The sequence below is a fragment of the Zalophus californianus genome, chromosome 4, assembly GCF_009762305.2.
Source record: "Zalophus californianus isolate mZalCal1 chromosome 4, mZalCal1.pri.v2, whole genome shotgun sequence".
Lineage (NCBI taxonomy): Eukaryota > Metazoa > Chordata > Mammalia > Carnivora > Otariidae > Zalophus > Zalophus californianus.
The window spans coordinates 146,908,542-146,924,483 of NC_045598.1; the positions used below are offsets into that span (position 1 = coordinate 146,908,542).

Sequence of the window (15,942 nt, forward strand, 5' to 3'; positions counted from 1 at the left end):
TATAAGATCGTTTGCAAGGGGCTATGAAAGGGACTCAGTGATGAAAGATACAGGAACCCTATCTCCTTCCTTGTCTCCCTTAACAGGCTCATATAAACAAATAAATATTAAGATATAGAATGGAGGGGCACCTGGGTGGTTCAGTTGGTTAAGCATCCAACTCTTGATTTCTGCTCAGGTCATGATCCCTGGATCATGGGATCATGCCCTGTGTGGGGTTCCATGCTGAGCATGAAGCCTGCTTGGGATTCTCCCTCTCCCTCTGCCCCTCACCCCTTTCCACACTCGCTCTCTCAAAAAGAAAAAAAAAAGATATACAATGGAAATGTTGAGAGATATTGTTTGGGAATATAGATCTTCCAGTAATAGAGATTAGAAAGAATTATATGAAAGAAAATGGCTTCGATGAATGCGTAGAATTTGAATGTTTTAGATTCCAAAATCCCTTTCCTACTCATTTCCTCATAGGAAGTAAACAGTATATCTTTATCTAGAAAAGACTAGAAGTGGCTAATAAGTGATACCAGTCTGAGGCAATGAGTATGGTCTTAAGGAAAAGCATGTACACACAGTGAGGTGTTTTCCATTTCAGAACAGGATCCCTCCCATTAAGACCTTGACAGGCTGGAGTAATGGACCAAATCAAACACAACACACTGAAATGCAAAGTGCAAGGGCAAGGACCCATACAGAGATGTGGGGAATGCTCTAAAACATGGCACTTAGGTCATCCTGTATTCAGGTATGTCTAAGAGTTTAATAATAACCTATGTCTTCATTTAGGGCTGGTAACAAATGCAAATACTCTTTTGTTGAGCATGGCAAAGTATTCTATATGGAGAATCACCAGAACAGGATCCCTGAATTCTGTAAATTTGAAAAATCATTTTCCTATAAATTTTTGAAATACTTTTGTATTAATTGGTAGCATCCATTCAGCTCAGTAGAAATCAGTGTGTTTTTTGGGAAACATCCTATGGCCTAAGATTAATAATGACTCAGGTGTTTGTGAAAGTCTTCTTGCTTTAAATCTACTCACTGCCATCCCCATGTGTTGCTTTTCCTCTGGATTGTGAAATCTTCGTATTTAATCTCAGAAACTATAAAATTTCATCTTGTCACATACCTCCCCCTAAATTCTCCCTCTGTAGAAATCACATGGTCAAATGTTGAACAATTAGAGGCTTTCTTGTACACAGTTTTAAAATCCCTATTATGAGTCTACCGAGCTTAAATATCTCAACTTGACAAAGTATGGGAAGAAGCAGGATTTTGCCATAAGCTTTAGAAATACATGCTTTGATAGAACGCCCTAAACAGTCAAGTGGCACATACAAATACATCCTACAGAATAAAATCCTGCATGCTGGTTGGGCTTCCAATGCTTAAAAAAGCCATGTAATACTCTTTAATGTTCAATATAGAATCTTTCCAATTTTCAAAGGATAATGGAATAGGAATTTACGTGAATGAGAGACACTGGAGGTAGAAGAGGTAAGGTAACAACCACCTGTACTTGAAAGTTATAGACCCAGGGGCCTGGGGGGCTCAGTCGGTAAGCGTCTGCCTCCAGCTCAGGGCATGGTCCCAGGGTCCTGGGTTCGAGCCCTGCATCGGGCTCCCTGCTCGGCGGGAAGCCTGCTTCTCCCTCTCCCACTCCCCCTGCTTGTGTTCCCTCTCTCGCTGTGTCTCTCTCTCTGTCAAATAAATAAATAAATCTTAAAAAAAAAAAAGTTATAGATCCATTCTCCTAGATGTATCCAGATTCCTTACCAAGAACAACTGTGTCACAGTACATAAAAGCAAAAAGGAACATACTAAATCGCTCCTCGTCAGGTAGGAAACTGAGGCACAAAGATGGAAGGTAACTATTCTAAGGTCAAGAGCTGATCACTGGCAGAGAGAACTCAAGTGTCAGGTCCCTCAGGCGAAACCACAGCTGGCAGCAAGATCACCTGTGAGACTATGAAGGGATGTCGTCATGCAATGCTTGACCGACTTACCTGACAGCCAGGAGGAGGAGCCATGCTTTCCATTTCTTTTTCACTTTTTTTTTTTATTCTTATAGAGAAAAAGAAATTCACTTTACAACAGCAATCAGGGAAAGAATCTTTTAATGTGCCAAAGCAACACAAACTCCAATGTATCTCCCCACCCCCCCCAAAAAAAGTAGAGAAATTCTCTCAAAAGAACAGAGAACAGCAGGTAGAAGGTATTCCCTCTTAAGAGCTATTGAAGGGATGTCATTCCCAATGTATGCAACATCTCTTCACCCTTACAAAAGTAAAACACAAAACAGCTGAGCTCAAAGCTGTATCCGGTGTTGTCTGCTTTTCCCCGTTTAGATCACTTTCCAGATAGTTGCTTATTGCCCTCCAAGACAGTTAGGCACACCTATCTGGCCAACTCGCCTCTCGAACATCTGTATCCATCTGGCTAACATCTGTATCCATCTGGCAATCTTGCAAGACTTTAATGGAATGCTCTACCCTAAAAGTTTGACTCTCCTGAAAACAACATGTAGAGCCCTTGGAAATAAATGGGAAATGGAGAACATCACTTCTCACCACAGTGAAGTGTTCTCACAGTGATGATAAATAATTGTTGAATAAAATTTACTCTCCAGCCCTGATGTCTCCTCACACTCCAGACTTGTGCATCCACCTGCCTACTTGACACCTCCAACTAAGTGAGGACCAAAGGTATTTCAAACTCAACATGTCTAAAACAGAATATCGATTTCCACTGTCCTCCTTCCCCCCGCCCCACATACCTAACTCCCTCTCCTGTTTGTCTACCTTAGAAAAAAGCACAGTTTTTTCCTAGTTGCTTGGGTCATTTCTGGAGCTTTGTGATTTCTTTCCATCCATCTTTAATCCAACAGCAAGTCCTGCTGCTTTATGTTTAATATGTCCTGAATCCAGCCACATCCCACTGTCTCCATCACCCCTACCCTGGTTCAGACCACCATCACCTCTTGCCTATGCCACATTAACAGCCTCCTGATTAGTCTCATGTCTTCTTAGGGTCTTATTTTTCCCCCAGTAGTCCATTCTCCACATACCAACCAGGATGACTTTCCTTCTTTTTTTTTTGAAGGGAGGGAGGGGCAGAGGGGGTGGGAGAGAGAGAATCGTAAGCAGGTTCCACACCCAACGTGGAGGCCGACACAGAGCCTAATCTCACAACCCTGAGATCATGACCTGAGCTCAGATTAAGAGTTGGATACTTAACCAACTGAACCACCCAGGTACCCCCAGGATGATTTTCTTAAAAACTAAGTATGTCATGTCTCTCCTTTGCTCCAAACCCCCCATGGCTTCCCATTACCCTCAGAACACAACCACAGCTCTGACAATGACCTACCAAATCTCCTTTGTCTTCCCTAGTCCAGTCCCCCAGTCCCTTCTGCCACACTTAGCCCCTAAGTCATCACGCTCTAGCCTACTGCCCTCTGTATTTTGCAACAGTGTCGTGTTTTACCCCTGCTGTTCCAGTGGCCTGGCACATTCCTCCTCTGTCTTCCAATGGTTAATTCCAACGAATTTTTCAGGTCTCTGAGCAATTGTCATCTCTGAGGTCTCTTTCCCGAAGCAATCTGAAACATTCCCCATGCAGCCAGTTACTCTCCATCCTCATGCCCTGCTTTATTTTCTTCACTCTCAGAAACTATAGTGCTCACTGGATGTAACTCTAGCGGGAATGTAAGCTCCCAAGCATCTGGAACAGTATAATAGGCACTCAAATATTGAAAGGATGACGGACTGAATGAAACACATCTTGATTAATGCATTAAAGATGCTGGGTAGAGCCAGGAGGAAATGTGGGCATTATAAAATAGAATAAAAAAAAAAATCACGGAGACTGATGCCTGCCAAATAATAGGAAAGGATGAGAATAGGAAATGGGCTTGCCACAATACTGGAAAACTGGAAGCAGATACCCTTCACCAATGCTTGGGCTCTATTTTCCCTTAACGATGTAGCCTCAGTGAAGCAGATTTTGATTCAAGAACAGATTTGAAAAAACTCTCCTAAAATGTGGCACTAGCTTCAGCATATCACCAAATCAAGCTTCAGCAAGACCCTCCATGCTCCGTTTCACAGCTGGTGCATACCCCTATTGAGGCCTTCGGGGAGGGGCAGGGAACTGCTCTCAAATATGCCGCCTCTATCTCTGCTCATTAGGACAACCTGGCTTCCAGTGGGTTTCAGAATCCTTGGCAAATAAAATGAAAAGTTAATCTAACCTTACAGTGGGTTATGCATGTGGTGTAGGGCCCCGGGTCTGCATCATCTTTTCCTGCCAACCCTAAACTCTGCAAGGATGCAAGGAGGTTCGGAAATTTAATAGATGGCCCAAATATAGTCAAGAACTCTAACTCAGTGCAATGGACTGAACGTTTATGTCCTCTCAAAATTTAGGTTGAACCTCTAAACCCCAAGGTGATGGTAGGAGGAGGTGGGGCCTTGGGGAGATAATTGGGTCATGAGAGTGAAGCCCTCATGCATGAGTTTAGTGCTGTTAGGAAAGGAATGGGAGAGCACTCTCCGGCTCTCTCTCCACCAAGTGAGGGGGATACAGGAAGTCAGCCCTCTGCAACCTGATACCAGCTCTCACCAGACACGGAATCTGTTGGCACTTTGGATCTTGGACCTCCCAACCTCCAGAATTGTGAGAAATAAATGCTTGGTGTTTAAGCCACGCCGTGTGTGGGTATTCTGTGACAGCAACCTAAATTAAGACACTCAAAAGAACTCTAGTCTAGTACAGAACATAGTTCTAAGTGAGATGCGACTTCGCCCCACTTTAAACTAAGGCACCATTTCTAACTTCAGATTTCTCCAGGTAGAGGACAGAAGAGGCTCACTATAAATACACCTTATTTACTATCCAGTTTCTAAGTGAAAAGCACAGGAGTACATAGTAAATAACTTATCTCTTAAACCAGAAGCCAATTTAGTCTCTAGCCACTGAAAACATGTTCTTAAGCAATTTCAAATTTACACATTTTTTTAAAAAGTGAAACAAAGGTGACAAGAAAAGGACAGGGCCTTTCTAATTATGTTTCATAGGAAACCTAAGTGTTTCAGCATAAAGGAGTATTAGCCTCTTCCTGGGGGTGAAGTGGCTTTGAAGTGATTTTACAATTAAAGTAAATCTACATTGGAGTACTACATTAGATGGAAACGAAGAAGTCTTCAATTCTTTACAAAGGATTTGAATATAAACACATAGAAACAATTCTCCCTGACGTCACTAATTCAAAAGACATTTCTGAATCCTTATCTATTTGCTCTTCTTTGCAGCTTTGGACATGTTTGACTGCTTCTTTCTTGAAGTGTTCTCTTCTCCTTGTCTCTGTGATAGTAGAGTCTTTTGGTTTTCCTCTGACCTGCCTGGAAGCGACTTATCAGTCTTCTTGGAGACTCATCTTTCTCTAACTAGTCATTGAATGTGGGAGTTTCTCAAAGCTTTGTCCTAGGCTCTCTTCTTTTTATTTTTTCTCCCTAAGTAGTCTCGTACATAGCTTCCCAAACTTTTTTTACATCTCAGTACCCAGAGAAAGCGACAATAGGTTTATAGCTATGTGGAGCTGGAGGCCTCTGGCCTAAAGGCTTCGGCTGTTCTAAGGACTGAGGAGAACCAGTATCTTAACCCCTATATGTTCTATCTCAGCACCTTGCTTGGTACACCAGTGGGGCCTTGGGAAGCTCTGAACCAACAACCATCTATTTAGCTGTTACCAATATGCAAATAACACAATTTGATATTTTTCAGCCCAGGCCTCATTTCTCTGGTCTACACCTGTGGATGCAATGGCCTATCTGCCATCTCTTCTTGGATATTTGAAAACATCTTAAATGTCTCACAGCTAAAACTAAGCTCATGATCCGTGTTCCCCAAAACCTGCTGCTCTTCTGGCGTTCTGTCTCAGCGAGGCATTCCCACCCTCAGGCTGTGGACGGCAGAACTCTGGGAGATTCCCTTGCCACTTCCCTCTCACTCTCACAGCCGATCTATCATCAAGCCGTCTGTACTCCCTTAACATCATCTTGTCTCTCCTCCTCCACCCCCCTGGGTCCCTGCTATCATCACAGTTATTCAAATCTGCCTGAATCATACTGTAGCCACTTGAGCCATCTATCCTCATCGACTCTCGCTCCCCTCTCATTCACACTCTAATCCAGAAATAGAGTGATTTAAAAAATAATAAAAATAGACATTCTTCCGGGACGCCTGGGTGGCTCAGTTGGTTAAGTGTCTGCTTTCGGTTCGGGTCATGACCCCAGGGTCCTGAGATCGAGCTCGGCATCAGGCTCCCTGTTTGATGGGGAACCTGCTTCTCCCTCTCCCGCCACCACTCGCCCTCTTTGTGCTCTCTCCCTCTGTCAAATAAATAAAATCTTTAAAAAAAATAGACATTTTTCCAAAGAAGACATACAGATGGCCAATAAACACATGAAAGGATGCTCAACATCATTAGTCATCAGGGAAATGCAAATCAAAACCACAATGAGCTATCATCTTACACCTGTGTATCTAAAACACAAGAAACAAGTGTTAGTGAGGATGTGGAGGAAAAGGAACCCTTGTGCTTTGTTAGTGGGAATGTAAGTTGGTGCAACCACTGTGGAAAACAATATGGTTTCTCAAAAAATTAAAAATAGAAATAGCATATGATCCAGTAATTCCATCCAGTACTGGGTATTTACCAAGAGAAAATGAGAACACTAATTCAAAAAGATATATGCACTTCCATGTTTACTACAGCATTATTTACAATAGCTAAGATATGGAAGCAACCTAAGTGTCTATCAACATAGGAATGGATAAAGAAGATGTGGTACACACACACACACATTCAAATATTATTCAGCCATAAAAAAAAGAATAAGATGTTGCCATGTAGGACAACATGGATGGACCAAGAGGGTCTTATGCTAAGTGAAATAAGACAAAGACAAATACTGTATGACCTCACTTATATATGGAATCTAAAAAACAAAACAAATAGCAGAAACAGATCCACAGAGGCGCCTGGGTGGCTCAGTCGTTAAGCCTCTGCCTTCGGGTCAGGTCATGATCTCAGGGTCCCGGGATTGAGCCCTGCATCGGGCTCCCTGCTCAGCAGGAAGCCTGCTTCTCCCTCTCACACTCCCCTTGCTTGTGTTCCCTCTCTCGCTGTCTCTCTCTGTCAAATAAATAAATAAAATCTTAAAAAAAAAAAAAAAAAAAGAAACAGATCCGTAAATACAGAGAACAAACTGATGGTGGCCAGAGGGTGGGGGGGGGGGGGGGGGGGGCAAAATGGAGAAAGGGAAGTGGGAGATATAGGCTTCCAATTATGAAATGAATAAGTCACATGGATAAGAGGTACAGCACAGGGAATATAATCAATGGTACTATAATAGTGTTGAATGGTGACAGATGGTAGCCACATGTGGCGAGATAGCATATCATAAACACTAATCACTGTGTTCTTCACCTAAAATGAATGTAACATTGTGTGCCAACTATATTTCAATTTAAATAATGATAATAATAATAATAAAGATCTAACCAGATCATCCCTTTGCTGAAGGCAAAATTTCTCACCATGACCAATAATACCCTGCCTGGACTGAACAATACTTACTGTTCTGGTCATGCTGCAGAACAAATCACCCCAAAACTTAGTGACTTAAAACAACAGTTTAATACTACCTTTCATGATTCTGTGGATTGTTCTGCCTGAGCTGAATGGTAATCATCTAGAATCTGTCATGCAGGTACAATAAAAATTTGGCTTGGGTTGGAATCATCTGAAGGCCCAACTGGGCTGGGCATCCAGGATGGCTTCTTCACACACATGTCTGAGAGCTGGTCAGGCATCCCTCTCTCCATGTAGTCTCCCCACGTGTGTAGCTAGGGATTCCTCAAAGCAAGGTAGTTTCAGTGCATTCAAATTCTTACAAGACAAGTTAATTTTCCTCAGGGTGCACTTTATAAGAGACTAAGGTGAAAGCTGCAAGACCTCTAATGACCTAGTCTCCAAAGTCATTCAGCTCTCTTTTACTTTATTCTGTAAATCAAAATTGAATCACAGGGTCAGTCCAGATTCAAGGAGGGGACCTATCCAAGGACTTGAATATCAAAAAGCACGGCTCTTTGGAGTAAGAGGTGGGTCTTTAGAGAATATCAACCACACCCACTTCCCCAATCCCATTTTGCAATACATTCCCTGTTGGTGGCTTTCACTTTAGCCACACCAGCCTTGTTTCGGTTCCTTGTACTTCCCATACTCTACCCTCCTAAAGGCTTTCGTACATACTGTTTTCTTAGTCTAGAATGGTCTTCCCGTCCACCCCCACCCCACCCCCCCCGTTGCCAAGTTCAACTTTTAAAAATCTCAGTGAAGTCTCAGGAAAGCTTTTCCTGTCTTCCCTACCAGGTTAAATCTTTTTATTCCATACTTTCACGGCACCGGGTCCATTTCTGGCACTGTCCTCACCCCTACTGCCCTCTGCATTTGTTAAAATGATTATGTAATTTGTGTCTCAATGTCCCTCATTAGACTGGAAGGGGGGTCATATCTGTTTTTCCCATCCTACCACACAGAGCTTGGCTAGTACTCAAATATTTATTTGCTGAATGAATGAACTAAACTAAGTAAAGGAAACTGTCTCTGTATAACAATTCCTCTAAAATTATAGTGAAGTAATCACATTCCCAAGGTAAATATATAGATAATTAGACAACCCCAAATATAAACCATTTTCACAGAGGAAGTCTCATAAATGTAAAGGTCATATTCTTTTGCCACATCCTACCTGTAAAATCAGCAGATAGTAAAGAAATCAATTAAATATAGCCAAATTGTGTAAGTTCTGTCGTATTTCTTCCAATATTTTTTTTTAAATGAGCCTAAAACTGTCTTTGATTGTAATTTCTACGCCTTAACAAAAGCTGACACATGTACCCAACGGAGCATTTTAATCACAGGAAAGGTGATCTCCTACTCTATGCAGGAATCGAATATTGACAATAAAGACCACTAGAAGCATTCCACTTAGAAACCCAGGCGGACTGTTACACAGACCACACGTGATTCTCATTGTGCTAAAACCAAATGCAAAAAACTAACTGCTTCCCACTACATTATCAATAACCTGTCTATAAATAAACACTTCACCAGCTTTCAACTTAAAACGGAATATTTCACCTCCGAGGAAGAGCTAACGTTCCTGTCCTTAGATGGTGACACAACAGCAAAGGGTTTGATTGGAGAAAATATTCACTAGTTATGGCTCTTAACTACTTTAAAAAAAATCTGTAATTATGAATGGTATCATAAACCAAAGTTCATTATCAAAAAGTACATTCTATTCTGGTCTTTTAAATCCCAACCTTCAACTCTAATTCTTGTAAACTACTGAAAACATCTGGTCAAACGACGGAGTGTTTCCTACAATAATAATTCAGCCCTGTGTTTCTTTATTCTTTTTTCCCACTTCAACATGGGCTCCAAGAAGGGATGGGTTTGGTCGGTTTTGTTGACCTAGAGCAGTCTCTGGTGCATCATGCTGCCCATTAAATTAACGAATAAGTAAATAACATTGGTCTCCTAGAATCAGATCTTATGTATTACTCAAAATATTTATGAAGATGCTTATTTGTTATTTAAGAAAAGATATTCTGACAAAAATGCCAATACATAAAATGTCTTTACTTCTCATTTATGCTTCTTGCTTCCTAGGTATTATGCCACATGAAATTAGTGTTTCTAATTATCTAACCTGTCTTATTCACCAGTTAAAACAAAACAAAACAAAACAAAACTATATTCTACCATAAGGCAGAAACGGCTTTTTGCTAAATCATTTGTTAAAAACAAGATAACAGGCTCAAAATGGAGGCACTTAGGCTAAGCTCCACATCACCAGAGACTTAATTACACTTTTGGCTTCTTCCAGGAATGGAATCTTAAAGTCAGTCAGGAACTGCCTTATTAGCACTAGTGAGGTCATCTGCCTGATAGACCACTGCCATGCCCTAAAGTAAAGTGATCTATCTTGCCACAACCAATCCACTTTTTGCCAGTGTAACTTCCTCTCCCCCACTCCCTTCTGCCTACCGAAGTCTTTCATTTAGTACACCTTTTTGAAGCTCCTTTCTGTTAGATGGATGCTATAGAGTCATGAATCATTAAATAAAGCCCGTAAGATCTTTAAAATTTACTCATTGAATTTTGTTTTTTAATACATTGAATTTCTTCAGTTACTTAGCTATCTGGAATGAAACTTCTTTTTCTCAGTGGCTGAACTGCAATTTGTACCTTATTGTGTAGTTTGAGGGGATCTTATCATATTAGACAAATACACAGCAAATGATAAATAAATCTATAAGCAGGTCCATGAGCATGAATATTTTGGGGGAATAATTTAGCCACTATGACTAAAAATACAAAAACAAAGAAGATAGAGGGCATGAAAATCTGTTATAGGACAGTTGCTTAAATCCAAACTTTGTCTTTTAATAAATGGCAAATATTTTGCCTAAAAAGGTGATTTGATGAAGTTGAAACATTCATTTATAAGTATTTAAACTTATTCTAGACCATCCAATTTAGATAACAGTAAAATATTAATATCAAATCTGTGCATTAAAGGAAATTCCCCCAACTGATGTCCTCTAACACAAGTTTAATACAAACATGACTTGTGGGTTTTCTGTAGGTGAGTCTCTTTTCCATTTTGCACCTTATTTCTCAACTCATTGATCACACTGAATTATTCATAGCTAAACATCTTTTTCCTTTGTCCTGCTTCTTGTCAGGTGTTGATTAAGACCTAGATTGTTCCTTTTCAAGTTGTAATGCATGAAGTGGAAATTTTAAATACTAAACAAGTTCAACCTGCTCTACAACTGCTCCAATTCCAGACTTGAACTTAGAAAAAGCTGTGTGACAAGAAACATGATCTGCCTATATTTTCAAAAGCATTAACATTTGTCTCCTTGGGTTTTTAAACTCCTCTCATATTAGCCAAAAAGAGAGAGAGACCCACTTAAGCTACATTTGCTAGTGCCATATTTGACCATTCTTTTCATAACTCTGAGTGGTTTTTTCAAGTCTTGCCTTCCCTTTTCTATAAATCCTGACTCCACCTTCTTTCTACTATAGAAAGCCACTAAAAGGCTTGGAACAAAGATAAATCTTTGAATAGTTTGCTAAACAACCCCCCCCAACACACACACACACACACACACACACACACACACACACACACACACACACACACACACACACACACACACACACACACACACACACACACTTCTTCAGATCCCACGGCTATCAAATCTTTCTTGATTCCATCTTGAGAAGTGAAATAAATAGAAATACATGCAGGATTAACTTGGGTTACTTTTAGAAGTAAGTTCATTTCCATCTCACACAGATACGAATCAAAAATATTACATCTTCCTTTCTTTTCTTCTTCATTCACCACTAAAGCTAACACACACTCCTAAGAAAGGGGAGTAATAAGGAAGGGCAGGAATTTCGGACATATTAGGAATATTGATTAATTCTATTCCTTTTGGTAAAACAATTCCCTGACTGAACAGAGCACTGGTGGGGGGGGAGGTAGCAGGATATGCATATTTTTCAAGCTAAGCCCTTTCAAGGACAGATCCCAAGGTGAGCAGTACCAGGGGTTTCTCGGCAACCTGAAAGGATTTATGAATGATTGTGAAAGATTTGCCCCTCCTCCAGCTGCACTTAGGGGCTGCTCTAAAACGGTAAAGCCCAGCCTGGGAAATTCATGTCACATCCTGTACCCCTGGGTAAGAAGTGGTGAAATACACACACAGACACACATACCCCAGAGGGTGAGAAGGGGTGAAATAAACGCACACGCACACACTCACGCTCACACCTCACCCTACCCCACCAAAAGCCCTGCGGGGAAGCTCTCAGGCAAGCAGGCTCTGGCTCGGGAAGGCGCAGTCAGCATCCCTGTCTCCCAGCCCAAGTGAGAGGCTCGCCTCCACCTCGGAGCTAGAGCTCCCGGGTCTTTAACGTTCTAGGCTTTTCCTTACAAAAGTAGAAAGGTCCAAGCTGGCCTTACCTCTGGGGCTGCTTTCCTGTAAGTACGGCGGGGCTGTGGGGGTGACATTTCCCGAATGGGATGCTGACAGCAGAGGCGAGCGCTCGTCCACCCCATCAGCAGCCATGACTGCTGCAGCAGCCGCGGGGCCGGGGCGGGGGGGAGGCTGAGCCGGGGCTTGCGGCTCCCGCGGAGGTGGAGGCTAGCGCTGTTCCGCCGCTGCTGCCGCCTCCGGGAGGACCCGGGATGTGTCACAAGGCCGGAGGCTGGGGGAGGGGAGGGTGCGGGATCGGCAGGCGGGGGAAGGGCGGCGCGCTGGGAAGCCTAGAGTCTGGGGGAGGGGAGGGGAGAGAGAAAGCAGAAGCCCGGGAGAGGGGAGGCTGGGAGAAGGCGAGGAGGAGGAGCCGGGGAACACAGTAGGGCTGCTCGGGAAAGGCGGGGAACGGAAGGTGCGGAGTAACCGAAAGGGGGGCGGAGGAGGCGAGAGGAAGGGATTGCGACTCTCCCTGTCTTTGTACTTTACATTTCCTTAACTAAGGAGAAAAGGGGGAAGAACGGTAAAGAGCAACCTGAAAGGGGGTAAGAGAAAAGGCCTGTGACTTGATTACAGAAGAACTACAGCAAACACAGATCTCAAGTTTAGCTCCTGGAGGGGGGAGGAGGAGGGATTCTGTGCTGTCCAACTTTGCAGCAATTATCGAAGAAAGCTGATTCCCAGGGTTAGCAATTCCTTCTTGGGGCTGCTTCTTTTGTTAGAAAATCACTTCTCAACATCTGTTGTCTGAGAGGAAATACATTTCTGCAAGAGCGGTGCCATTCCTTGCTTGTCCTTGTTTTTTAGTAGGTGTTTGGCATTCTAGTAACAGTACCTTATTGAAACGATGCAGTTTGTTGGCTTTTACAAGGTTAATTTGACAAAATTTTAGTTTTGTTTTGGACTGTATTGTCCCTGACACCTTATACAAAAATGAAGTTTATGAATGATGTAAGTCAATTTAAAAAAATATTTTCTTGAGCTACTGTTTTAAAATAATATTTCGCATGTAAAAGAGAGTAAAAAACGAGCTACTTACCGGCATGTTTTCATGTTTATGTTTTTCTTTTCTTGTTTTGGTGGTTTGCTAAAACGGTTTAGAAATCGAAGTTTTGAATATGCCTGACAAAAAAGGCAATAGGAAAACAGTGAAGGTCTCAAAAGATCATTCTTCTTCAATGATTTTTGAGTCATTCAACAAACATGTATGGTGTGCTTACTGGGTATACAAAGATGAATCAGTGGAGCAATGGTCTTGATCCTCCAGATGTCTGTGTGGTAGCACACTCAAAAGCAAACAAGAAATGAGGCTGGTAGTCCCAACTGTAGATTTTAAAAGGTCATGAGGAAAGCTGACTTTAGACATTTAAAACTACTTCTCATATTACATTAAGAAGGGTCTTCATTTTGCTTTCTGAAGATACTCTTTCTTCCAAAAAAAAAAAAAAAAACCATTTAGGCATCAGCTGGAAATCCTAAGGGAAAATCAAAGAATAATGTTTTCTATTATGCAGCATCTTTTATGGGTCAGTAGTATCAAGACCCAACACCATATAAGGATCCCCATATGATATAATCCAAGGGCATTTATAGATCTCCAGAAACCTGAAAAGTGAGGGGTCAAGATATAGCACTCCCTGCAAAAAATGAACAATTTACAAGATGAATAGCAGGTTTTTTGGTTTTGTTTTGTTTTTGTTTTTTACATTTGCAGCCTGGAAGCTATTGAGTTAAAGAAACTTGAGAAGAATCAGCAAAATCCTATGACTATGGTGTCCTGTTCTGTCACCTATCACACTATTTTAACAGTGCATTTACATTTCCATTATCCACCTACCCTTTATTCCCAACTGACTTTGTGAGTCAGAAACTGTAACTAACTCATTCACTATTGTGTCTCCAGTATCTAATGCAATGCCTGGCTCATTAAGGATTGGATAAATATTTGCCAAATAAATAAGCAAAGGACTGTATGAGGAAATCCTACACAGTACCAGAATCTTATTAAAGCAAATTGTTAGCAGGAAAAGCGTTGAGCATATCTTGATTATTTTTTATGAAGATGACAGTTTTGCCATCTGACCAGTGTTTTTATTGTTCCATTATTTCTCTACAACTAGGGTTTCTTTACTGCCCAGGTATAAAGGATTTTTTTTTCTTTCTTTAGTTCTTTATATGGCTTCTCTATCCATTTCAGAACTCATTAGAGGGTGACACAGCTAATGGAAATTACTCACACTATGCAAGGTAGAAGGTATATTGAGATTATATTTGCAGCAATCTGAAATTTCATAAAAAGGAAAAACTTCTACTAGGTGAGTATCACTTCATTCTAGTTTTAAAATAATACAATAGTTTATGGTTACTCAATAAACATTAAATAATACTCATCTCAGTCCAAGGCATTTTATGATTATGATATGTTTCCATCTCTACTCAGGGGATGAGGTAATGTGTCTTCTGGAATAATAGTACAATATAAACAGATGATGTGTGAGCTAGTAAAAGCTACATCTTACTACTTACTTGAGCTACTTAAGCTACAATTCTAGCTATCTACTACTGAGCCATACCACAACCCAGTGGCTTAACACAACATGATTTGTTATTTTTCATGATTCTATAGATTAGTTGTGTGGCTAGTCTATCTTTCTTGCCTGGGCTTCTATTCAGGAAGCTTCATTCAGCTGGCAGATTGGCTAAGGGCTCGCTCAGCAGGGACGGCTTGGAAAGGGAAGGGAGGCGGGGAGGAAGGCGGGAGGGTTGTCTCTCTCCATCTCTCCATATAGTCTTCCATTCCAGGCTTCTTCACATGCCTGGTATTCTCTGAGCAGTGTTTTAAGAGGGTGAGAGGGTGATTGTGGAAGCTATGGTACCTTTTCAGATCCAGGCTCCAGGTCTCAAGAGGGTGAGAGGGTGATTGTGGAAGCTATGGTACCTTTTCAGATCCAGGCTCCAGGTCTCAAGCAATGTCCCTCCCATATTCTTCTCCTTCAGCCTGCCTCCTGCTTTCTGCCCAAAGAAAGTTAGGCTCAGAGGCCTCTTTTCATGGTCGACTTCCATTGTGATAATCATTGTAAAGATTAAGCGACGTCCTTATTTCCACTTTATAAGCCATCTAATAACATCATGCTTCTGAGCTTCACCTCAGTGTTGGATTTGAAGACTCCCAGTCGTGAACTATTCTTTTTTTTTTTTTTTTAAGATTTATTTATTTATTTGGGACTGGGAAGCAGAGGAAGAGGGAGAGAAATCCTCAAGCAGACCCCCTGCGTAGCGCGGAGCCTGCCCTGGGCTGGATCCCAGGACCCTGAGATCAAGACCTGAGCCAAAACCAAGACTTGGGCGCTTAACAGACTGAGCCACCCAGGAACCCCATTCATGAACTATTCTTTTGTGTACAATATACTCAAAATACTATTTTACTGATCTGGTTTTAATTTTTACTGTCTCGGGGTTTTGACAGAACTATAAAATAATACATTTATGCTGTTTAAACTGCTGAGTTTGTTATAATTTTTTATGGCAGCAATAGAAAAATGCCACCTCCCATCAAAGACAGCTAAAAGAAGCTAATTGTTACTTTCTATATTCTACAAGGAAATTATGTTAGTGAGATCAACAGGTTCATTAGGTACATTTAGTACCTTCCAAGGTACCACAGGCAACAGTTATTTGGTCCGCCTCTGTCTTCTGGTCTCCAAGAGCAATTTCCTTCCTGCTTTCCTAGCTTGCACGAATAGTCTCCTCTCTACCCTTTCCAGCATTCACCTGCTGCCTGGCCCTGAAGACTGCCGTGTGCTTTGGGTTTTGTTA

General features: G+C 41.5%; 1 protein-coding gene across 1 annotated transcript in view; it reads right to left on the reverse strand.

Moving 5' to 3' along the window:
• PIP4P2 (phosphatidylinositol-4,5-bisphosphate 4-phosphatase 2) overlaps nucleotides 1-12,411 on the reverse strand; it is a 55,917-nt gene extending 43,506 nt beyond the window's left edge. Inside the window, exon 1 of the mRNA XM_027579783.2 lies at nucleotides 12,114-12,411. Coding sequence (XP_027435584.1) covers nucleotides 12,114-12,219 — 106 coding nt within the window. The 5' untranslated portion in view covers nucleotides 12,220-12,411. The remainder of the gene's footprint in view (nucleotides 1-12,113) is intronic.
• Between the last annotated feature and the right edge of the window lie 3,531 nt (nucleotides 12,412-15,942).